The sequence below is a fragment of the Liolophura sinensis genome, chromosome 7 (assembly GCF_032854445.1).
Source record: "Liolophura sinensis isolate JHLJ2023 chromosome 7, CUHK_Ljap_v2, whole genome shotgun sequence".
In the NCBI taxonomy this organism is placed as follows: Eukaryota; Metazoa; Mollusca; class Polyplacophora; order Chitonida; family Chitonidae; genus Liolophura; species Liolophura sinensis.
Window position 1 is genome coordinate 53,003,362 of NC_088301.1, and position 26,230 is coordinate 53,029,591.

Sequence of the window (26,230 nt, forward strand, 5' to 3'; positions counted from 1 at the left end):
GTTCGTTCTAGGTGTATAAGCACTCAGAAATGGTCGAAAGTATAATTATATTTGATGTCTTGCCCACATTTTCTGAAATAGCACGATATCAGGGAAATTTTTTTAACAATAAGTCTATGGTTTACTTTTCTCCGCGCATACCGCGTGTTGATGTGCTCTTCGGTCATGTGTACCGACAACATTTTCACGCAAGATGTCTAATAGGTTTGCTGTAATATTGTTGTAACATTGGATTTTGACAGTTCTGGGAGACACAAAACACGCGAGACTGGTACAGTGGCAGCAAGATGCAGTCAGATGACCCGTATCTCTGCTTTGTACCACCTCCCGAAGCTCCAGTCTTTACACCCACAGAAGAGGAATTCGTTGATCCGTTGGGATACATTGCTAAAATACGACCCATCGCGGAGAAGACGGGCATATGTAAAGTTAAACCTCCACCGGTTAGTGAAAATGATGTGGTTTATGTGTTGTTAGGTGTGTCAACATCATATATACGTGTACTGTGTGTCAAATTTGAAAGCAGTGAATGTTTTCCATCACTACTTATCCGTGTTCTTGCGACGTGCAGTACTGTGTATCAAACATGGCGACGGCTTTTGTTTGCATGGTCAGTCACTCAACTGTCGTGTGTCACTTCTCTTATCCCTATTTTCCCTTCAGTCTCATTTGTTTTCGAAACCCACAAGACGGGTTAAGTTTTTGCTTGAAATTAGTTGTCTTTGGAGAATGATAAACAAATAAAGTGCACAAGAGAACCCAGTCGTTGCGTTCATGACAGCTACACCTCAGTCAACATTCGGCCAAAAGATTTGCACGCCCTCAGTATGATCGAGTCTGAACTACGTAGCCCGATAGACAGACGGGAGAATAGAGCAGCTTTCCGGAAACCTGTGTATATTAAATGCCTTTGAATTGAAAGGCAAACCTCTTCAAAGGGAAGGAATATGGGGCATATAATTGATAGTATGTCGTAAATACACACAATGTTTTTAAGATATGAAGTTGAAATGGCTAGTACTTTATTGTAAACATTGATCGTGGATGCCTTTTTTGTTCTTCAGTACTGTTAAAGAAGATAATATTAAGCTGGCTGACTGGAGATAACAAAAACTACTGATTGTTTTACTGTTTATGTACTGTGGTGTAGGCCAATGGACTGGTGAATAATTCTAGTTTGGTTAATTTTGTGCCCATGATGGATATATTAGTGTATTAAGTAACATATTGTGAAGGCCAAATCCTTTTAAGGCATTAACCTTGGAGTCTTGTCTCATTTGTTTTTAATGGCTGGCCGGATGAAGGATAGCACTATACACGTTTCTAATTATGCATGTTACAGCATGTTTGAGAAATAAAAGGTAGACTAACCAAGGACAAGGAAATAAAAGGTGGACTAACCAAGGACTCCATCTATGACTTCCACTGTATAGGCCTGCCATTGTACAACAATCAGATAAATAAACAAAAGATATATATTGGTTGCCAAAAGTTTTTATGTTATTGCTGAATTTCATTTTTAACCTGTTTTGAGATATTTTGTTTTTTATATAATATGATAATTTGATAATGCTTGTTCTTGGAAAATTCAAAATGATGACTTTCAAATACTTGAAAGATAAACATTTAGTCTTTCTTCTCCAGGATTGGCAGCCACCTTTTGCAGTAGATGTTGACCGTTTCAAGTTTGTACCTCGAGTACAAAGACTCAATGAATTGGAGGTAAGCTTCAACTTTTTTTTTAAAATTTCACATGTGTATGTAATACCCATTTTAAAAAATAGATATGTTTTCCTTTCTGCTAGTAGAACAGATACGCATAGAATAATGGTACATGTTCTTCCGAGAATGATTGTTTTTAGTTGTGTATGTCGAACATTTTTCCAAATCATCTGGGACAATATATGTGTAGAACTGTGAGAAATAACACAGGATAGGTGTCATCAGTATTCAGTTGGAGTGGATTTAAAACATGATTAGTCTCTCAGACTCTGTATTGTCAAAAACAATAATCCAATATGGCTGCCATGGGTCAGGAAGTTCTGAAGCCATTTAACTTTTGACATGGATGTTAAAGAGTTGAAAGTATGTGGGTCATTTAGAGCCTTACTTAGCATAAGAACACATCACAAAGGTAAACACTCTGAGGTTAATATTGGTGTATTTGTAAGTATGTTGTTATGAGTGTTTATTTGTGGATCAATCATTTCTTTTTACAGGCTAAAACTCGAATAAAACTAAATTTTTTGGACCAGTTGGCAAAATTTTGGGAACTTCAGGTAAGTTTTTGTCTTGATCACATAGTTCATGCACTACAGCCATATATAAAAATAATTGATACAGGCACCGTAGAGGTAAAAACTGTTCAACCTTTGCACCATAATGATGTCATATTGTCTTTTATAGGGTGTATGCCTTGTAATTTATGTTTTTGCTACTATTTTGCAGGGATGTAGTTTGAGGATTCCACAAGTGGAACGGAAATTTCTGGATTTGTACAAGTTCTTCCACGTGAGTGCAGTATATATATTATTAAAGCAAACCTTAATTTTATTCTTCATTTGATGGTGACTCAATTTAACCCTCTTCAAAAATTCTGCTCGTAGTGACAATTTTTTTGTCTTTTTCAGACTGTTAAAGAAGAAGGGGGCTTTGAACATGTGTGTAAGGAGAGAAAATGGTCCAAAATTGCTGCCAAGTTAAATTACCCTGTTGGCAAGGGGGTTGGTGGTATCTTACGAGGTCACTTTGAGAGAATTCTCTACCCATATGAGCTATTCAAGTCCGGAAAGACCTTCCAGCAGGTATTACACTTATTTCAAAAAATCATTAATTACTCATGTAAAATTCAAGAAATTTGCCATGTTTTCTTCACTCGTGCTACAAAATTAGAAAATACATTAGTTATTTAAAGAAGCAAATATTGCATGGACTGAACGTGAACATTAAATGACTCATTTATGTACGCTGTCTTGCTTACAACAAGGTTTTTTGGGTGTGTGGCTTTATATCACTTTTTGCTTAATGTGTTGCCAGAAAGTTAATGTTAAAACGGAAGAGGATGACGAGGATAAGAAAGACAAGGACTATAAGCCGCACGGTATTGCCTCCAAAACTGCAGCAGGCGGATATTCCCGAAAATCCAAACGCTACTTTAAAGAGGTAATTAATTTGACACAGGTTGTAGCTCAAATAGAAACTCTGCTGATATACCTAATGCTTTTTCATGTCTTCCTTCAGGATACACATTGACACCCCTCCCCCTCCTCCTTCCCCCCTCCTCTGTAGTACTCTTAGAATGAACAATCTGAGTAGAGAGAAATGGCAATTTCTTCCTTTTGGTCGTAGTGCAGAATTTTATGTGTATATGTCTCTCTTTCACTTACATCAAATTGGCCATGGCTGTGCTCCTGACTGACCAGTACAACATTCCCATTATAAATGATACTTCCTAAGTTTTCTACAGCAGAGATGTATTGGAAAAATCCGTAATGAGAAATGAGTCAGAGGAATTCATTAAATTAATATGGGACATATGAGTGATGTTAAAATTCTTTAATTGGTCACTTTGAAGGTAGTTTGACACAATTTAGCTTAAAATGTCTGTCCAAAGTACAGGCTTCGCAAAACATGGAAAGCACTGTTAAGGTTAATGTCATGGGTGATATTTTAAATGTTAAAGAATGTTAAGGAATGTGTTTAGGGTGGTATCTCAAAAAGAACTGCATGTATTTGTGCTGAAGTTTTGCATATATTTCAGGTACAATGACACAAGGGGGATATTCCATTGGTGTGCACATTATTTACTGTAAATTACAAATTTCACAACTTATCCTCTGGTGTATTTGAATCACATTTGTAAGTGTTAGGGGTGGTATCTCAACAAATACAGCTTACGTGTATATAAGCTCAGTGATGTGAAGACGAAACCCAATTCCTTCTAAAATTTGGGACACCTGGTCTGCTCATTTTAGCCAATAGGTCTGTAATTCTAGCAGGAATATTGAGTTTCTCCGTTCCCACATGGTTAGATCATCTAATGAACAACCTACTCATATCTTTATTTTTCCAAAAGGCTGGTAAAGAAATGTAATATTCTGCTTTCAAGGCTACTAATATCTGTCCCAAATTTTAGAAGAATTAGGATATTCCATTGTTGATTCCTTGCATGTGTGTTAATTACTGTAAATTACAAAATTAATGACCTCCACATTTTTTTTTTTTTTTTTTTTTTTGGGTATTAGAATCCATATTAAGATGAATGTTTCAGTACTTTATACATTGAGACAAAGGTTCGCATTCATGAGTGTGTTACAGGTGAGCTCTTTGGTATCAGTGTAACTACAAGTGGTGATATCTGATTCAGTCATCATTGGAAACAATTTGCTCTGCTGGTTTTTTCTCTCTCTTTTTTTTTTTTTGTTTTTTTTTTTCTTTTAGCTTTTACATGCTGTTTCAAGAACAGTGACTGGAGGGTTTAAATTGTAAAAACTTTTTATAGTTTATTATGTCAGCTCCACATTTGTAAAGAATAATTGATGCCAGATGTACAACGTCTCTGTGGAGAATGCACATCATCATGTTTTAAGTTTCCAGATGTTTTTCTACCGGTTTCTTACCTAGCAATCTCCAAATTGATATTTAGCCTTGGATGCAGTAGTCCATGATAAAAGTTAACAGGTGTGACTAATGACAGACCTGGAACACTTGAATTCTGACTTCATGTTTAAGTTGAAATATGAATAACAGAATAAGTTACAAGATTTCATTTAAATGCTTTAATATACAACCTTTTAAAAAGAATGCCTAGTCAAAGCACTATCAAAAAATTAAAATTTTGATATTTTGGCTAAGCACATTTTGTCAATCTCTTAGATATCATAAAGGTTATTAACCGTGGGAAACAGCCTATAATTCATACTGTACTAATTTTTTTAGAGGGCTCTGGTTTTGGTTGCCAGTTGCCAGTATACCTAGTATGAAGCACTTCCCAATCACCACAATAGCCATGTTATTGACTGTATTTCAGAACACTGAGATGGGTACAGAGGTCACTAGGGATGGCGTCATAGAGGCATGTTATGTTTACTTTTTCCTTATCAGATTGTTACCATTGTCACAAAATCTATCCATTTTCCTCAATGTCTCTAGTTTCTGCGCACATGTAGATTGATATGTGTGCATGTTCATATAGATTTCCTAAATGCAATCATACCTGAACAAAGAAATACTGGTGAATAATAAAGCCATGTCAGATTGCTCATTGACTACTGCATCCCTTATAAGACCTACACCTCTATTTTAACATGTTATCTATATGTAGTTTGTAAATTGGCATGATTGAACCAGTTAATTTGTTCTCATCTGGATTGTTTCCTGATATGTTGTCTTTCTATATCTGTATGTCCACAAAGGTTTACATCTGCTTACTGGCAGAAGATAACAGTGTATTTTTAATTTTAAGCTCATTGTGTATGTTGTGTTCATAAATCTAGCTTATTCAGATACAGAGTCAGGTGAAGATCTAATAAGTTACTTTCCAAACATTGAAAACAGTTTGAAAAAATTTTTATTTCCCCTTTGCCAGAGTGTAAACCTGTACATGTATGCGTTTTCACTAGATTTGTGTTTGTTTGTTGTCATGATATCAATATCATAATTCTTGAGACATATTGGGTCTTTTACTCATTAGTTGGTGTGTTGGTACAGTAATTGTTGTAGTCTTTCAGATCAGCAGTTGATATAGAAGAAATTGGAGTCTTAATATTGGATGATTACAGGTCTCAGATTTGTTCATTTGATTGGAAAATATGATCAACATGAAAATATTTTCTTAGTTGTAACTAATTGTCTGTTGTAAAAAGTGGGTTGGTGTTACAGTTGTTCTTATTTTTATTAAATAATTATATGAAGGGCATCTGCCTAATCATGTCATCCAAAATATGTTTTAAGGTGACAGTCCTTTATGACACAACATTGATGTTGTCACTTTTGTTAAATTTGACTTGCTAGGAAATAAAATTGGTGTGGAAAGGCTTTGTTTTTACATGTGCTATCGAGGTGAAAACCTCACAGGGCATCCAAAGCTGAAGATACCTGGGTTGTGAAGTCATATATTGACTTCATTTATGTCTTTAGTATCAATAATAGTAGTGTATTTTATCACTCAATTGCAACAAGTTGAGTAAGTATGCAGGACACCATATTTGAAAAACAAATGATTTGCATGGTCACTGCAGTATATCCCAAGGTCATTAAAATACATATGATCCTTTTCATTAAGAAAACTTTCTATCGAAGGGTGAACCAGCTTATGTTTGGTCTGTGCCCATGTCACCATAAAGGATGTCTCCATTCTGCATTATGATATTTATGCAAATTGCCTTTCTTTTGCTTTTTATTTAAAACAATGTTTTTGTTATTTGTGTGCAGGACCCAGAGGTAGATTATTCTGCTAATTCGGAACTGAAGAAACTTCAGTTTTATGGAGCTGGGCCAAAAGCTGCAGTTCCCAATGCAGCTGTTAAAGGTGGGTTCCTCTGTCAAGAAGTATGGGAGAATTGTTGGGTTTTGTGACAAGTTTGTGAAAAGACAAGCTGATTTCTGCCATGCATCATAATAAGTTCAATTTGAATTATTTGATTTTCTCACAAGATCAGTAAGGATCACCGGACATTTCAGTCTAAGACATGCTGGTTTTTATTTGCAGAAGAAAAAATTGACAAGAAGGAAGTCCTTGTTAGCAAGACCCAGAAGATGACGCAGAAAGCTGGTGCTGTCAACCAACTCAGTGTACGTATTAGTTTAAAATAAAATGCAATCTGCATGACTGGTAATGATGTAGAAATAATTGTTAAGGTTATTTTTTGTGTAATATGGGATTTCTTCTGTGGGACTTGCTACAGATTTTTCAGGGTCTTGTCTATGTTGTTGTTGTTACAGAATTGGATTATTCCAAAGGTTGACCTTTATATGTGTCACACATGTGGCCAGGGAGATGGGGAGGAGTTCATGCTGCTGTGTGATGGATGTGATGATGCTTTCCATACCTACTGCCTCGTGCCACCCATGCCTGATATACCGAAAGGTGACTGGCGTTGCCCAGAGTGTATCAAAAAGGTATGATGACAAAATGACCTTGAACCTTTGTCATTGTTTGTAGCTCTCTTGTCCTTCAGACAAATGTAGTAGTTCTGTCCATCTATCTCCACCTAAAAATTCTGAACAAATTCATGTTTTAAAACTAAAAAAAAAGTTAATTTCTCCAAACTATCTTGCCAATTTTTTTTCTTTGAAACATTATAAGTGCACTTGTTGATTAGAAGACTAGATTACATTTTGATCAGCCTGAATGAATTTTGCCTACTTTCAAATGTCAGTGGTTTATATTTGACTTCAAATTTTTTCAGCATCGTTCCTCCAAAACTATGATGCCAAATTCTTTGAAACCTACTTTCCATGGTCAGAGTTCATGATAGCACTGGTGATCATAGTAATTTCCCCCTGTACCTATTAACTTGATTATCCAGGAGTCCTTTTATGATGAGCTCCAGGGATAAAGGCTTTAGTTAAAGCAGATTTATGTAATTCACTTTTGTCAGGCTTTCTTTCATCTCTAGAATTGCATTTATGTCCCCTATTTATGAGAATGAATCCTTACTAGTTTACATATGTATTCATATGTTCCTGTTATTGAAAATAATTTACAGCATAGAGAGTAAAAGTATTTTAATCGTGTTTGTACATATGCAGAAGTGATATTGTCATTAACAGGTAGATTGTTTTGTCTGTTTTTAAAAGGCATGTAGCAAGCCGCAAGATCCCTATGGATTTGAGCAATCCACTAAAGAATACAGTCTGCAATCTTTTGGAGAGATGGCAGACCAGTTCAAATCTGAATACTTTAACATGCCCGTCCATGTAAGTATCCTGGTGATCAAAAAAAAAAAAAAAAGCCAGATAGCAGGTTCAAGTGCGCATCAGTAGCCTAGGCATGCTCAGAATGCCAGTATCCCAGAGTTTATCTCTGTTATTGTCTTCCATATGTATTTTTGCTGAGCATTCAACTTGAAATTGTGCTAAAGTTGATGTATACATTCAGGTGTGACAAAGATTCACGTAAAATACAGGAAATTTTGATGAGTTGTGTGTGACTGTTGAGAATTACAATGCTTTCTAAGTAAACCACATGGGTGTGTTTGCCCTACAGCAGAGAAATCTTAGGCATGCGCACTTAACACAGCTCCCTGGCTTATAATTGGGTTTTCCACCTAAATCTTTATGTGCTTGTGCAAAATGCACTTTGTGCAGAATTTACTAGTGTTCTTATGTGTATTCTATCGGGGGATCATTTGGTTTTATAAAATTTACTTTGTTAACAATGTGTGCTTAGTATTTTTTGTTTCAGTGTCAGTTTTATTTTTCCTTTGAAAGGAAAATTTTGTGTATATTCAGGAATTCATAAACATCAATTTTAGACCCTGGTATTCGGTGGTGAAATTAAGTTAAAAACTTAATATTGTGATATAAAAAAAATCAATTCTGTGTTTTTCTGCGACAAACACTCAAATGTTTGGATAAAAACTGCATTGCAATCGGTGATATATGCGTATAGCTATAAGCGGTCGACTTCAATCGCCAGCATCTGTGACAAGCGGAAGTTGTCGTGTGTGTATTGGCTGTAATTAAATTAAAATTAGGCTTTAAATATATTCAAACTATGGTGATATGGTTTAGTGGGTATAAAACAAGTAAGAGTCCATTTGTATTTAGTTTGATCAATGTTCGGTATGCTGGCATACAATGAATGTCGCTTTGATACACGCTATCCCATTGGCTGTGTGTCTCGTGTGGACCGTTGAGTGAGCTTTTAACAAATCATGAACTGTATACAATAACGCATTTTCCGTTTGACAACTAGGCAATGTTAGTGGTTTCTGACCGGCTACAGGAGACGATTCGAACGGAAAACAGTCTAAAACTAATCGTGTTGCTTGACCGCATGAATGACTGGCTCCAATAATGGTGATTCATATGTTTTACATTGAATTGCTCAAAAGTTGACAGGTTACTTTGCCACTTAATTAAAAGTTCTCGCTCGACAGCCAAAGGCGAAAACAAGTCACACCTCTTACATTCTTTGAATACTGCTGAAAGTAGGTGCAAATGTTCTTTTCTTACATAGTGATAATAGATCTCCCATTGTTTTAATCTCTGATCCAGATTACGAGAATTCGCTACATCGTAGGAAACAAAAGAGGGTTATAGCCACTATTGATAATACCTGTTTAACATGCTTGAGTAATTCTGGCCATATTATAACACTTTCAAGATTTTTTGCTTCAGTGTTTCTTCGATTTATTATGCGAAAATTAATTCTGTGATTCCGTCTTTAAAGTGAATGCGCGAAAATAAATTGCAGCGAATAATAAGTACTTCACATTATATACCTCTGATCAGATTAAGCCTTGTCTTTTGTGTGTGTAGGCCTATGTATGTTTATTTTTTATGTAATATTTGTGAGTTCCTTATTTTCTTCTCATGTAACAACCAACAACTGAACATGCGTCACCATGGTTTATGACTGTTTTATTATACAATGTATATCCATATCTGATGTGAATCCATGAAGTGACATGAGAATGCAGAACTGCTGCATAAAATATCTTTCGTTTGCAACATTTTATTTACGTGTAGCCAAAGGCCATTTCACACACTGTTGTGGGACAGATCTGACCACCACAAATGTAAAATCTGTTGATTTACAGGTCGTGTAATATTCAGCGTGGATATCACAAATTATGACAGACAGTAGCATACCATCTTGGCCCAAAGTGCATTAATCTCCCCAGTAGACCCAAGGCCTACTTAGACGCTCTGTTCATATTGTACAAATGCTGTTTTTGTCATTCATATTAGCATTTAGTCGGCATCAGCTTACTAAATAACAAATATCAGTGAAAATTTAATTAGGGATGCCAAAGGTTTATGGGAATGAGAAGATCTCATCAGACAATGCTTAAAATTAATTAAATCTCTTTACATTTTTTTTTCTCTGAATTTATTAGGACTGAAGAATTTTTGTATTTCTCACAAACAAGAGATGTTTTGTTTTTTGTTTTCTTTTATAAAGTACAGTAAAATTATTGAAACACTGTGATTAAGCTGAGGTGCTTTCTCTGACGTACATAATAACTAGGTCAGCATTGCTCTCATTTTAGAAGCCACCACAACAAAACTGAAGCATGAAATCCAGTGACAGTCAGTTGCCGAGATCAGCCTCAGTGGTGCTTGGATTTATTTCCATTTGTGTCAGAATTAAGCAGGAATCCAGTTGTACAACAATCCTACTGTAATTTTGTAAACAATTGATGGAGGTGAGGGGGGGGGATACCAGTACCAGCACCACCTCTCCTGACAAGGCTACAACCTGAACCAGGAATACCCCAGCCGTGCCTCTGCTGGCTACTTGTAGACTGTAAAAACGATATAGTAGACGTACTGTATGAACAGTTCACGCAGTGGAAGAAATATCCTTCTTGTGTGTTGAATTTCCAAGAAAGCTATTTAGCACTTGGTCCTTCATCACTGAAGTCCACAACTTTGGTCTGCCCTAGGCTATGGCTTAGACTATTATTGTACTGGAAATATCTTTGACTTTAGAGAGCTAGAGTACACGTCACCTTGCTGTCGATAATGGAAAATCGCTGAAGCTGTGACAAGAAGAAGTTTCACTACACTTTTACTAGGTTGAAAAAATGTTTTAAGATACGTTGAATGGTAGTTTTTTAGTGGACATTAACATTAGCCAGGTTCTTTAAGTTCAGGCATTTGTCGGACCAACAGGTCCCATGCATGTTAAACTCAAGGTAACTCAATGTACTGAGCACAGATAGCACATGTATGATAAATATGCACAACAGCATATGTCAAAGTGCTATGGTTGTAATTACTTTGTAATTGATGAAGTTGTTGCATGACAAAATCCTGATAAAGTGACATTCTTCATTTTAGATGGTACCATGTGAAATGGTAGAAAAAGAATTCTGGAGACTAGTTAATTGCATAGAGGAGGATGTTAGTGTGCAGTACGGAGCTGATATCCATGCGTCAGAATGTGGAAGTGGATTCCCTACCAAAAAGACCAGAGATCTGTTTCCTGATGATGAGGTAGCCACACAGATTGTTCATATTAATTATGCTTAGACTAACAGACTTTAGGCAAATTTATTGTAAGCTGTATTGAAGTTTTCTGTCCGAACATGACTGTAAGTGCCTTTTCAATCATTGTGAATGCCTCACTGCATTGCTCAGTTTACCCTATTTTTCTGCCATAATTAATGCTTAAATCATACATATTTTTGCATTTTCAGGAGTATATCAACTCTGGCTGGAACTTGAACAATCTACCAGTGCTGGAACAAAGTGTTTTGTGTCATATAAATGCTGACATATCTGGAATGAAGGTATGTGTGTACTTTATATGCACACGATGACAACTTCCACCACAGTGGCACAGTGTGAATATAATGCTTTGTGAAACAGTCTGTAGGGTTTACAGTATTCCATTTCAAGAAGACTGGTATTATTTTGTTCAGTTTAAAGAGCATATTTTTCCCAAACTTTTTAAGATTTCTTCATTGTATGCAAATCAAAGTTAGTGTTCACCACATTGTACTTACGTTTAGTTTGACTTTTCAGCCTTTCCACTGTCGCATTAATTTTGAAAGCGAATTCAGTTATACAAGAATAGACATAAATTAAATCAGTACAAGAGGCAGGCTTTCATTACTCAGATCTCTCTACAATGTCAGTACTGAGATGCATATCTTTCAGATTCCCTGGTGCTATGTAGGTATGTGTTTCAGCAGTTTTTGCTGGCACATAGAAGACCATTGGAGTTACTCTATTAATTATATGCACTGGTAAGCCATAGACTCAGCTGATCTGTGTCAGCCCCACCTTCCTGCCTTTTCCCAAACCTTTTGCTTATTGCCTTCTGCTAGTCTGCTTTCATTGAATAGGAATGAGTCCCCTTGGATGTCCTCTAAGGTGTGTGGAAACTCCCCAATTGGTATAGCTGGGAAACCCTCCCAAATGTATGTTTCATAACTGCTTCTTTTCCAGGTACCTTGGTGTTATGTGGGGATGTGCTTTTCTAGTTTCTGTTGGCATAACGAAGACCATTGGAGTTATTCCATCAATTATTTGCATTGGTAAGCTTAGCTTTGCTTCAGCACGTTGCATGTTCACCCATGTTCACTCTATGTGAGTTAGCACGTATTCAGTAATACGCGTGAATGCATTAAATCCTCTGCAAAGATAATATATGCCCATACACTATTATTGTCATGTCAAAGAACAGATTTGAAATACAAGAATTACTAAAGCTGTCCTGGGTGTGTGTTCATGGCCTCTGCAATGGCCCAACTGATCGGTGATAATGGGTTTAATCAAGCGCTGCACCTACTGAAGCATTAGTTGCTTCTGTTTGTGTGTGTGTGTGTGTGGGGGGGGGGGGGGGTGTCAGTGTATTTAACACCTACCCTAGTTTTGTGGAAAAATATAATAAAAGTGTAAACACCACATTATGATAATAAAGAAATTTATATAGAGTTGCCAACTTACTAAAGTAACCATTGGTATGTTTACCCAAAAGTACTTTTCTCTAAAGTTCTGGGGCCAATTACATAACACCATTTCTGACTGAAGTAAAAGTTAAAAGCTTTGTCACTGTGCCAAGTATTTGGTACTGGAATTTCAAATTTTGACACATTTGTCAAAATACAGCGATTCTGAGCTGGTCAAAATTTTATTTCTAGGGCATAAAAATAAGCCCTAAAATCATGTCACATTTTGAGTTAAATCAGAAATGGCTGTGTGGAATCAGCCCAAGTCTAGTGGCCCACTTTGACTTTTTTCCCTTATTCGTAAGGTTGTGTTCACAAATGCTGTATTTTCTCAGCAGTTTAGAGAGCTTTGTAATGTTATATATTTTTCCCAACAGTGCTGCTTTACCTCTTAAGTATATGTGTAGTTTGTAGTGTGGTTTTATGGATTGTAATGTGTATTCATGTTAGAATTACAAATGTTATTCATCTTTAAATTTTCATTTATCATTTTATAGAACTTAGAAGGGATAGTTGTACAAACCTAGTAATATATAAACAGTTGTGCATGGGTTGATAATATATTTTTAAGATAAATGTCATGTTGTATTTCGTACATTAATGAATATTATAAACTTCAGTTCATGTACAAGTAATTTAAAGAAGGGGTTTGCACCCAAGTGAATTAGTGTGCTAGAATAAGTATTACTTACTAAAATCCATCTCATGCTGGCTTCCCCTCTGGTCATTCTTTAAAAGGTCCGAAGGATGGTTGTGGGCCATTATTGTTAAAGCGAAATATTCTGGAGTACATCATAAAATGTCAATTAAATAAATAAACAAATAAATGTAAAGCTGTCATCAGTTGATGGTCTTCCAACCCATCAAATGGAATTGTGCCCTACCAGGCCTCAGGCAGCCTGGGTTATTACTGATTTTCATGAGAGGTATCTCTTGTCCTTAGGGGTGAGCCTAAGACGTGGTATGGTGTTCCTGGGGATTCAGCAGATAAATTTGAAAGTGTTATGAAGAGGACGGCCCCAGAGTTGTTTGAAAATGCCCCAGATCTGCTCCATCAGCTGACAACCATCATGAACCCAAATATTCTGATGGCTCATGATGTTCCGGTATGTTTCCAAAACATGGTTTTGTTTCTAGCTCTTCATTAGAGCCTGTTGACACGATTGTTTCCCTTGATTCTGTTACATCTACTGGTGTTCATGTACTCTAGGTGCCAAATTTGAAAGATCATTAAATGCAGCCGTAGAATAACAGACATATGTATTTTGATGTATTAAGCAGTATATCAGTAGCTTCCTAGCCATTGTGGGGCAAGGCCAGGATGAAGTATAATCTTCCTCTGAATTATTGACTTGTTACCAACATCAGTCTAGAAGTACAATACACCATGCCTTGATAATGTGCCCGTTGTGTTTCTTTGTGTACATGTATATACAGTAAACTGCATACACAAGTCTGGAAATATTGGGAATTTGTTTGTGATAGGGACACTAATCTGTCTTTGTCATAAGATCATTGTTCTACTTGTAGATTGTGAGAACGAATCAACATGCAGGAGAGTTTGTTATCACGTTCCCACGCTCCTACCATGCAGGCTTCAATCAAGGTTACAATTTCGCTGAGGCAGTGAACTTCTGTCCTGCTGACTGGGTGAGTGTTCAACTGGATAAAGGGGCTAAGAAACTGTTACTTAACGGAATGTTTTACCCAGTGAATTATTTCATATCTTTACGTCTTTTTGTTGTCACTGCATTTGAGGTCAGGTGTACTGTATAGGGAAATTAAAGAATGCATTTGTGGGGCCAGTGCACCAGCTGTATTATGTAGTGTTTATACAACAACAATTGTAGACAAAAAGCATGTGGTTGACACTGACATAGTATTATTGTGGAAATTTGGCCATTTTTTTTTTTCCTTCCAGTTGAATATTGGGCGTGGGTGCATTGAGCACTATAGACAGTTGCACCGCCAGTGTGTGTTTTCTCATGAAGAGCTGATTTGTAAGATGGCAGCTGACCCGGACAGCTTGGACCTGCCTATTGCTGCAGCCACCCATGAGGACATGCTGTACATGGTTGAGGAAGAGAAGAAATACCGCAAGGCTTTGTTGGACAGGGTATGCAACACGTCTGGTGTTCGTGCATCACAGACTTCATTAGTGGATGTCAGAACAAGGCAGATAGATGCGTGTAGATGCTATAAGCTGTCATCTGTAACCTAAATCACTTTGCTTTTAAAAGATTTAGTTGAAAATTCAGAGTGTTCAGTCATGACGTACAGTTGCAGGGTTGGAATTAAGCTCCGGTGATGTTAACCTGTTTGCGGGTTGCCACTTTTTCATGTGTGGTAACCCATTATATTCAGTATATGTTATTGATTAGTTAGATCTAACAGAATGTTGTTCTGCAAAAGTCCATGCTGTTGCTCATTGTGCTTTTCCAGTAAAAAATGTTTTACACAATGGATAGACCTCACTGTAAAATAAATAATTTGTTTTGGTGAATAAAGCACACTGTGACATATTTAAGAATAATATTTGAATGGCAGATCCCTGTTGTGATGTTGAACTACCACTAGGCCTACTTTCACTGGCATAGTTGCCAATGTTTTTCGTTGGCAACTGAACAGAATTTTTCAGTCATGCAAAGACCCGGACTTGACATGTTCTGTCACATAGTTCATGAGGACTGCAGTGACTGTCCACTGATGCCTCGAATATTTGCCTCGCCGTGAGTCATTTGTCCTATCATTTGTCCTATCATTTGTCCTCACTTGTTTCATATGTAAAGTTGCCATGAAAGTCCCACGAAAGAAATGTTTTTTTCTGTGACAGACTCAATAGTTGTCCCATTACTTTTTGACATTTTCACCGGAGATCAGCTGACCATTTCAGCTGACTTCAGCGTGTGTGGTTACGTGGAAGTCTTTAGTGTGGAGACGCATTTAATACCTGAATTGCTACATAGATTGCTATGAGTGCGGGTCACTCGTTGTGCAAAATGCTGACAGTATGTAAGTGCCTGAGTCAATCGACTTATACACGTCTTGCAGTTCAGATTTTAAAGGTCTTTTCCCTGTGAACTTAAAATATTTGAATCTCAGCCTTAGTTCGTGGTGAATGGGCAACCGTTCCCGATAATTAGATGGACGCCGACTTATGCATAACCCAAACGAGCATTCACTGTTTAATCCCAACCCTGCAGTTAAAGCTTCCATGTATGAGAAAATATAGCATTATTGCCAGATATCTGTATCATTAATTTTGAAAGCTGCCCATGTCTCAGTTAGTTTTGTACTTTGACAGGGAACGGTGAACGCGGAACGGGAGGCATTTGAACTGTTGCCAGATGATGAGCGACAGTGCCAGTTTTGCAAGACAACCTGTTTTCTTTCAGCCGTGACTTGCACCTGCAGTCCAGGTGAGGATTGGTTAAGGCTTAAAAAACTGTCTACTGTGTGTTAGTTCAGCGTCCTTTTGATAGGGTGTCTAGGTAAATCTGATGAATAAAAACTTGACATTCTTTACTTTCTCTTATATATTATATTCAGTGATATTACTCGTATTATGAGTCGTGAATCATACATGGTTTCTGTAGTGGAGAAGGTTTTGCATTGATCATATGTGGTATTTTGTTTCAGATAAACTTGTTTGTATCAGCCATGTCGACAAGCTGTGTAAATGCCCATCATCTAATCACTGCTTGCGGTATCGGTATACACTTGATGAGCTGCCCATCATGTTACATCGACTGAAAGTCAGGGCCGAGTCCTATGATAACTGGGCAACTAATGTAAGAAATGCCTTAGATGCGAAGGAGGAAATCGACAAGCTGGGTGAGTTAAGCCAATTCTAGTAAACTTGTTGTATAAGCTATTCCTAAAATAAAACTAGAAATGAAGTTATGTGGTATGGTAAATGAGCCGTAAACTAAGCTCCACAGGCATTAAACTGATCCCTTGTTTTACCGAAAATACATATATGTGTTACTGCCAAGTATGGTAAGGTGCCAGTTTGAGTGGGGATCTGTCCTGATGCCGCCATCTGTGCATACAGTTTTAATGTCAGGTGGTTGGTTAAATTGCATTTGCTTACATATTCTTTTAGTCTGATGAGAATAGCTACATTCATGACTTAGGTAAGATTGTTTCACTTCCCACAGACCTGGAGGAGCTGAAGGAATTGATCACAGAAGCAGAGGAGAAGCGCTTCCCCGATGATGACCTATTGCAAACATTAATTAGTGCTGTGTCTGAAGCAGAGAAATGTGCTAATGTGGCCAATCAGCTGGTCACAAAGAAAGTGAGAACCAGGTGAGAAACAGAAAACCTTTCAGGGTTTACTAGAGATTCACATTGTAAAGGTTACACCCGTCCAGTATGAAGTGCTTTCCTGCTGATGTTTACAAGACAAAAGGTTTCTTAATGTAGACTTATAACATTGAAAGAAGCAAACAGTTACACCTACATACATGTTTATATGTACTACAATTTGTTTCATTACCATTATTGATGATTTGTATTCTTGTTTGTAATGCTGGCTAAGATAGTCTCTTTACTTTAAAATTTTCTTTACTTTTTGCAGAAATCGTCAGTCCGGAGAGGGAAAATACTCAGCAAAACTGAGCCTAGAGGAACTGAACTGTTTCTATGAGCAAGTCACAAACTTACCTTGTGTAATAACAGAAGCCAAGCTAATCAAAGTAAGTCATGCAGGGCTTTATTTGGTCATCTTAGGCCAAGGCTATGGCAACAGTTACTAAAAATATTTTAGGAACAAAAGAAAGAGATAAAACTTGAGGTAAATTATTGTGCAGGTTAGTACACTTTTTTTCTTAAAATATGAACATCTTATTGTGAAAAACATATTGCAATAAACAAAACAAGTTAATTCAGCTCTGGAAAAATTGTAGCAGCTGTGTACACAAATGTATTATGGGGTATGTAATTGTAAGATGGGTTTTTTTTTTTTTTGAGCAGGATCTTATTGACAAGGTGACTGACTTCCAGAATGAGGCTTTAGATGCCTTACATGAGGAAACTCCTGATTCTGAGAAACTGGCGAAGTTGATAGAATTTGGGGTTACACTAGACGTGGATCTGCCTGAAATCCCAAAACTGAAACAGGTGCATATACAAATCTTTCCGTGAAAATGAAACCCTTTTGTAGGCAATGAATCTTAAAAGAAAATCACCAAGCATGGTTTGATTCGATGATAACTTCTGAACCCTGATTTCTGACAAACTAGTGATTGGTTTTCCATATTTTCTGATCAGATCTATGATTGTGATGCTATGCAGATCTGCAACGAGTAAAGACCAGCCATTATCACTTTTGACTCTTTGGCTGACTTCAGCCATGTCTGTCAATTTGTCAGAAATATATTTAAAACAGTTTCATGTATGTATATAAATTATTTCCCCTTTTGTAGGAAGCATATTGAAAATGAGTGGATACTGTTTAACAGACCTTTAACCTACTGTCTGTGTAGCTTGTTAACATTATATTATGTTGGTATGTTTAGCATTGATTAATAGTTTTCTTGTGACGATGCATGTACATGTATACAAAACCTTAGCAGGTTTTCAAGCTTCTTCCCTGGTCAAGCTTCTTAAGGTATGAAAGTAGCCCAATCAACACCTTACAAGAACCATTTTCAAATGTTACAGCAGTACTTTAGTTTGTTTTTGTGTGCAGGTGTTACTGCAGGCCCGCTGGCTGGACGATGTGCGCCTAGCCCTCAGTGACCCTCAGAATGTTACCCTAGATGTGATGAGAAAGTTGCTAGACTCTGGAGTAGGGCTGGCCCCTCACCCAGCTGTAGAGAAGGCTATGGCAGAGCTACAGCAGCTGCTGACCATTAGTGAGAGGTGGGAAGAGAAAGCCAGGATCTGTCTGCAGGCCAGGTACAACCTCTAGTGGCTACTCAAGTCATATTATTTTTTGCCTGGTCATTACTGTATGTATTCCAGGAGATCTAAAGCTCTACACCTGTATGTGTTCATTGCCTTAGTTTTCAATTTTTAGTCTTGTAAGACACAGACCTATTTGAGGCTAGTCATGGAACAAAAGTGTCGATGCCCCCCTCTTGATAAAGGACTTTCTGTCGCTATGAATGTGATAAGAGAATCAGGGAGTCAATTTCATAATCGCGAGGTGAGAGCATTAAGAGGTATTAAATTTTGTCTTAATGGTGAGTATCTGTAGCTCTACTGTGTTACTGATGTTTATACTTTTCACATTGCAGACCACGACATATAATGACAACCTTGGAAGCCATCATAAACGAGGCCCGTGGTATCCCAGCCTTCTTACCTAATGTGGTGGCTCTAAAGGAAGCAGTTAGAAAGGCTCGTGAATGGATGAACAAGGTTGAAGGAATTCAGGTAAACTCATTTTAATCACTGTCTTTGAACACAACTTTGCTATTATAAACACAAGAGCATGCCCTGTTAAATAGACCATTTTGAGGCTTACAGTGTAAGTGTTGATAAGACGGCAATCTTAAAAGACTACACGTTGAGAAGGTTTATCCATTATGGTCATGCTTGTTACATGCTTCCTTTATACCTATAAGAAAGTACCCGCTTTTTCACATTTTAGAATTTATCTTATTGATGGCAAAGTCACTTTCTGCTTAACAAGACAACCACATATTCAAACTAGTTTACTTTTTATTGAGTACAGTTTTCACTAGACACACTGTGATCTAGTGAAAAATATACTGCAGCATTGATGATCTACTGTATTGGGGACTGTTTCTTCATTTTGACAAAACAGAGCAGTGATCTCTACCCCTATCTGGATGTGCTGGAAAACATGGTGAACAAGGGGAGACCCATTCCTGTACGCTTGGACCTGCTGCCACAGGTGGAATCACAAGTTGCTGCAGCGAAGTCATGGAGAGAAAGAACTGCAAGAACATTCCTGAAGAAAAATTCAACATTTTCATTACTTGAGGTATCCCGTGTTTTAAGGTGTATTAAGGAAGTAATTTCAAATCTAAGAATATTTGTGGCCTGTACTTGGTCATTGTGTGTTATACCAACTACTCACAAAGTTAGGAAACTACATGGTGTTAACACAGACAATCCTGTTGTGATGTGATGAATTACTTAGAACCCTGATTTCTGAGTATTTTTGATTGGTTATAGTAATTTTCTGATCAAATAACAGGATTCTAGTGCAAAGTGAGATGTTGTAGCAAACACACACTTATAATATTTATTCATTCTAATTATAGAAAAATTAACAGCTCTATTCTGTTATTTAAACATTTGAATGTGTTGTGGATAATATTTTGTTGGTAAAACATTGTTACATAATTGCAACAGGTTTTGTTACTTGGTCAGCTCATTCATATCTTCATTTTAACTTTTGAAGATACTATCACCGAGGTCAGACATAGGTGTTTACAGCATGGGTAAGAACAAAAAGAAGAAAATCAAAATGGAAACAGATAAGGATAGAAGAGAGACTGAAAACAATAACCATTACGAGTGCAGGGCTGAGGAAGCCAGAGATCCAGCTGCTATGGTGAGAACTTACCATTGTCATTGAACTACATGGTCAATTTTTCATGAATTGTGTATTCTTTTAACACTGATATACATGTATTACAAAAGTTTTTTTTTCTGGAATCTATCCAGGTCATAATTGATTGGCAATGGTTATTGGTAGGAATATCAAACTTACGATTTCCCCCAACATGTAACAGGACAATCTGCAATGTCATTTGGTTGAAACAGTGCATAAGTAAAGTTTCAGTGGTAGACGGTACTGCGTGGTGTAAAATAACATTCTAATATTTCATTTCACAGGTGGCATCATTCAAGGTGGCAGAGCAGCGAGAAGTGGAAATGATGAGGGCACTTAGGGTTAGAAATCTGGAGAAACATAATCAGGATGGATCTGATGCCCTCTACTGTGTCTGCAGAAAGAACAGTTCTGGCTTCATGCTTCAGTGTGAACTTTGTAAAGACTGGTTCCATGGTAAGAACATTAAAGCTTGGTGCAAATCTCTTGAAACCTGCAATGTTTTTGTAACTCTGGTGAAAAAGTGGTGAAACACATACCTATGTTAAAGGGTGAAGTAACCTTGGTTCAGTTATATATAACATGGGCACCATGGGTTTAATCACTTTCTCTAAAGGGGTGCTTTCAAACATATAGGACATCTATTTTCAGGCATGTACATATATAAAGATCTGACAGCTGAATTTGTCTTGTTTAAACAGGTACCTGTGTTGCTCTCCCAAAGTCTGCCAACATGAAAAACAAGAACTCGCCGTCAGCTGCAGTGCAGGCTGCTAAGGAGATGAAGTATTTGTGTCCACTGTGTTTACGCTCTCGTCGACCACGGCTAGAGACAATTTTATCTTTGCTGGTGTCCCTACAAAAACTGCCTGTGCGTCTACCTGAGGGAGAAGCACTACAATGTTTGACAGAAAGGGCTATGGCATGGCAGGATAGGGCCAGGCAGGAACTGGCAACCACAGAACTGGCCTCTGCTTTAGCAAAACTCAGCGTTCTTAGTCAGAAAATGGTGGAACAGGCTGCCAGAGAGAAAACAGAGAAAATCATCAATGCTGAGCTGATGAAAGCAGCAAATAATCCTGATCTACAGGGCCACCTTGCTAGTGTTACACACAGTGCATTTAGTGGGGTACAGAACGCTAATCTTGTCAAGGGTGAGTCAAGTCTCTCAAGTGTGGACAGTGAAAATTCACAATCTATGCAGCTGCCTCCCAGCCCTCCATCCCAGCCAGATGAGGCCATACTAGAGCCAGACCCTGCTGCAAATCTTTCAGGAATGTCCATGGAACATGCATACTCATCAGTGTCCAAGAATAGTCAGGGTAAGCAGAACTAATTTCAGTTTTCAGATTTCTTTCATCATACAACTGCGGTACATATCCATTGTCTGATATATTTTCTTTGTAGTTCCTAGAGTGTATACTCATAACTACCATTGCAACCAGTGCTGAGGCCTTACATTGTTTAACATTAAATATGTCCGTTACCTAAATATGTCAGTTACGTGCTCATATAACATATAGAGGGCTTCTCCAAGTAGACCCGTTACGTTACAAGCGTTCTGTGCTGTTGCTTGTAAACAACCACCTTGCTGACAAGAACTAGTCGACATTACGTTGATTTGTTGGTTAATAATGCTGTATTTATTTTATGCCACTGTCAAAAGTTCTGCAATTATTTACTTACATTTTCTAATCCAGAGTGTGATGCTTTATGTATGCCACAAGTGTTCACCTAGTATCAATTTTTCTGATGTGGGTATAGTGACTGTTGAAATGTAGCAGAAAACTCTTTTTCAGGTGCAACTGTGCGGAAACACCAGAGGAAGTCTCCTCTTGTTCCACGTCAGATGGAGGCCCCGATCTTGGAGTTGTCAGAGATGGCGCGAGCAAGGCTGGAAGAGCTGATGATGGAAGGGGATCTTCTGGAGGTTTCACTGGATGAGACGCAGCACATCTGGCGAATACTGCAGGCATGCCTACCCAAAACCAGAGGACAAATTTTTTGACTCAGAAGTATGTAGTTACACCTTTGGTGGACATTTAACAAAGTAGTATCATAATATGGAGTATAACACTGTTGAATGCAGTATAGTTTACATCAGCGCATTTGATTATATCATTATCTAAGTGGTTTCAGAAGCTTTTGTGGTTGAAGGCAGAATATGTTCTTAAATTGGCATCAAGTATACCCCAACAACACTCCCCTTGTCCATACCATTTATATTGCTGTACATAATAATATTGTACATAATTTAATCTTCTTGATTGAAGGGAAAATTAGAACAAATTGCATCATATTAACAAATACTAAAACCCAGGGTTTAAAATAAGAATTCACCATGAAACCTTCTGGCTACAGGTGTCTGCCTCAATGAAATGATGGCTTAGTGTTAAGCTGGAGACTAGGTTTTATCCATTGTTAAACCATAATACTTAAATTCTTGCAAGTTTGTTACTTCCTTGCTTAGTAGACAGACCCCTAGCTAGGATTTGGTGAAGGCATGGAGGAAGAGTGTCCCAGCCAAATGAGCCGGGCATTCGGGATCCTGCAGCCCCCGTCTGCCGTAAAGCTTGCATTGCCGGAAATGCTTTCATCGCGTCGAAAGGGTTGTTTTACATCTAACAGCAGGAGAAATTAAGTGGCCTAAAATATTGTATTTTAGTAAGCTTTGTAATCCTCATAGTCAAACGGGATCCTTAAACGCAAGGCTTGCTGCTGTACCCGATTCGATAGATATGGCATCTGACCATAATTCTGGGGTCACCATGGCAGGGAATTTTCTCATTCCACCGCAGCATTTTAATTTCATGGGGTTCGGTGGCGAAGTTGATGGCGATGCTTGTAGAACTGTGCGAGCAGGGCTGCTGTAAGACAAGTGGGAAAGTTGTCAGTGACTTGCCAATGATCGGTGGTTTACCCCGGTTTCTTCCGAGGGTTACCTCTACCCACCTGACAATACTGACCCACTGTCATGAGTGAAATAATCACGAGTGTGGCATAAAACATTAAGTCACTCAGTCAAATATCTTACTGATTGAAACTGATTTTGGAAGCCCACCATTTCATTAGTTGCTGTGACAACAAAATCTTTCATATATTATCACTCCAGCTTACCAAGATTTATTTTCACTAACTTCTGTGTTCAACTTTCTTCAGTTGAAAGGAAACAGGATCAATTACTTTTTAAAATAAATCGAGTTCGCCATCCCTCTAAAGCAGCAAAAATTTCCCTAACAGAAAGAAAACAGCTTATCAGGGGTCATGCGCTGTGGTTGTGCTGAAAAGAATTTCCTACATCAAAATCGTGTAAGGTTTAACGGTAATCTGGAAATCAATAGTAAGCTGCACTAAAAGTCAGCGTACTGGCATATTTGACAAACTTTCAGCTGAAAACACCGGTTTTCGGAGCTAATTAAATGCTAAAATATTGCTTTTGGAGGTTAAATTGAAATTTTATATGGGGAAATCATCCTGCCTTCAAAACACTGTTCTAGAATGGACTGACACTTCCTAGATAGCCGAGCTAAACTCGGCATGCTAGTGTGTCAACTCAGTGCATCACCATTCTAGACACTACACGGGAAATTTACGATTTTTTTAAAGAAATGGCTTGGCAAGGTCAAAAAATTTGAGCGTTTGCGCGCAAAGCCGACTCCAGAACTTCGGAAATCAAGCCTGAGGCACTCAAAATGTCTTAACTAACAGGTTTCCGATTTGGAAGTAACTCTCAGGAATTGGAGGCGAAAAATAACTACACGTATGTACAAGATCATATGCCGATGGAATTATATTACATAGTGTTGTTTTATTCGACAGGAAATTAAAAATACAGAAAAAAATATGAAAAAAAAAAATTTTTAGGCATGGCGCTAGGTACTGCTGTTTCACAGAGGGATGGCGGAACGCCACTCGATAAAACGCTAACTAGGGCTCTGGTAGATAGGCAAAAAGGGCAGATGCGTACCATAGGGTGTCTCTTGAGTAGTGTATTTATGTCGGCATTATAGCCAACTAACAAGATAAACATGGTTTTGTTGCAGGAAAGTGGTGAATCCGACATAAAACCAAAGATTGATAAGGAGACAGGCAAATTTTTGTCTGAAATTAAAGAAAAGAAGAAACGAAAGAAGCGAAAAGAGCTGCTTGAGGGAATTGAAGGAGTGCACATAAAGAAGATCAAACATGAACTTGACCCTGAAGCAAAAGCAAAGAAGAAGAAGTTGAAACTGAAGGACGGTTTCAAAGAAAAGAAAGTACTAGAAAAGGTTAAGGAGAAGTTCAAGGAAAAAGACAAAGGTATGTAATTCCTTAATTGTATGAGTGTAAATCTGAAGTTTAAAAAATGCAAGTTATATATGTTATTTTGTTTGGATTATACACCTGTTGCTTGAATATAAAGTGGGGTTTTTTTTCTCTTTTTTTCATACTTGCCAGTTAAATTTAAAGAGATACTAGACAAGCCGAAAAAGATGGGTGATAAAGAAAACAAAATTAAGAAGAAGAAAATGAAGTTTAACACTGATGGGTCAAAGGTTGTGATCAGGAATCCTCGTAAACCAAAGAAGGACAAGACAGCTGATGACAATGTTACCGGCGACGAAGATAATGAAGAGGAAGACTGTTCTGCTATAAAGTGTCTGCGACCTATGGGTATGAGTTGTAACCCTGTATTAAACCATCACACAAACATTTCTTCAGATGAAAATATGACTAGGCATAATTCTGTTATGAAAAGATGAAAACGAAAAGGTTTTGCCTTAGATGTGTCTGATTTGAAATTTCCAGTTCATCCATTCTAAGTATTTATGGTGTATATAATTCCTCATTGAAAGTTGAATGAAATGTGGGGTGTTGAAAGTGTTAAAAGGTTTAATGCAAAAAGTCAAGATAGTGTTAAATCTCAGACTGTTAAGACTGATATGTAATTATTTGAGCGACAAATAGAATTAAGTATGCTTTTTGATGCCTAAAAAAAAAAGCTTTCATAAAATATTTACAAAGTGTACAAAAGACTATATACATGGTTTTGGTGTTAGGATGGACTTCAAAGAAAACTCTCAGATTAATTTTAATGGAAATAATAATCCATTCTTTATAGTGTCTGTAGAGTAAAAGAAAGAAAAATACAATAAAAGCTGGATGGCTCTTGGTTGCCATATTGTGAGGCTATAGCTAGGTCCACAGTGTAACAGTACAGCCTGTCTGTTATTTACGTCACAGATTTAGTTTGACCTGTGTGGCAGTAGAAACATACTGCTTTCATGATTTCTTACATCTTACAAAAACTTTCAGTTTACAACAGAATGAAGTCATTTAGTGACACATCTACACAGGTAATCAGTTTGTCATCATTAAATACCAGCTTGTTTACATGTGCCTCTGTGATATTGTGTTATTCAGGTGATGAAGTGAACTGGGTGCAATGTGACTTGTGTGAACTGTGGTTCCACCTGCTCTGTGTTGGACTGGGTGAAGATGAAGTCACTGAGGATGAGGACTATGTCTGCTTCAAGTGTCGCAACCCACACAAGGCAAACTTAATCCCACATCCTTCACCTCTAAAGGAGGGCAATGACCTGTCGCGGATCGTCACCAGCATGCCTGCGCTGAAGACCCCAGCTATGGTCACCATGGAAATTGAACACTCAACAGAGTCCGGTGTGGTGAAAGAAACACAAGTGGAACAGATGCAGTGTGACATGCCAGGCCTGGCAATCGAGCAGCCAGTGGTGATAGAGGAAGGTATTGAGTCTGTAATAGAGGAGGAAGTTATACAGCAAGCAGACCCTTCCCCTCAGTGTAGTGAATTTCTCGAAGTCTACCCTAAACAAAACACTGAACCCTGTCCTCAGCCTGAGATCTCACAGCCCAGTGGTGCGCTTTTGGAGGGCAAGTCTGAACGTCCCACAATTAAGGACAACAATTTTGCTGCCCGTACTGAAGCCAGTAGCAATGTGGATGGTTTGACATCTAAAGAAGGAGAGAAACCAAGGGACAGTGCCATGGAAATTTTGGCCAGCTTGAGTCCAGAATTACCCACTAGTTCTGGGGACAATACACAACC

At 37.7% G+C, this 26,230-nt stretch overlaps 1 protein-coding gene across 3 annotated transcripts; it reads left to right on the plus strand.

Annotated features, from left to right (window-relative positions):
- The first annotated feature begins 173 nt into the window (after positions 1-173).
- On the plus strand, positions 174-24,346 carry LOC135471297 (lysine-specific demethylase 5A-like). Of its 3 annotated transcripts, none has more exons than XM_064750470.1 (29): positions 174-443; positions 1,645-1,722; positions 2,220-2,279; positions 2,449-2,511; positions 2,631-2,804; positions 3,037-3,162; positions 6,433-6,529; positions 6,710-6,792; positions 6,943-7,119; positions 7,801-7,920; positions 11,014-11,169; positions 11,373-11,465; positions 11,836-11,924; positions 13,573-13,735; positions 14,160-14,279; positions 14,551-14,745; positions 15,934-16,048; positions 16,269-16,463; positions 16,790-16,940; positions 17,212-17,329; positions 17,607-17,753; positions 18,325-18,533; positions 18,875-19,013; positions 19,408-19,587; positions 20,011-20,163; positions 20,448-20,619; positions 20,865-21,485; positions 21,963-22,178; positions 24,207-24,346. In XM_064750470.1, exons 1-28 carry the CDS (start codon positions 288-290, stop codon positions 22,169-22,171), a joined length of 4,359 nt encoding a protein of 1,452 aa, XP_064606540.1. In that variant the 5' UTR covers positions 174-287; the 3' UTR covers positions 22,172-22,178; positions 24,207-24,346. The 3 variants fall into 3 exon arrangements, with proteins under 3 accessions (XP_064606540.1, XP_064606539.1, XP_064606541.1); XM_064750469.1 differs by lacking the exon at positions 11,836-11,924 and adding an exon at positions 12,127-12,215; XM_064750471.1 differs by lacking the exon at positions 11,836-11,924 and adding an exon at positions 12,127-12,215 and having other exon boundaries at positions 6,713-6,792.
- Positions 24,347-26,230: the final 1,884 nt, after the last annotated feature.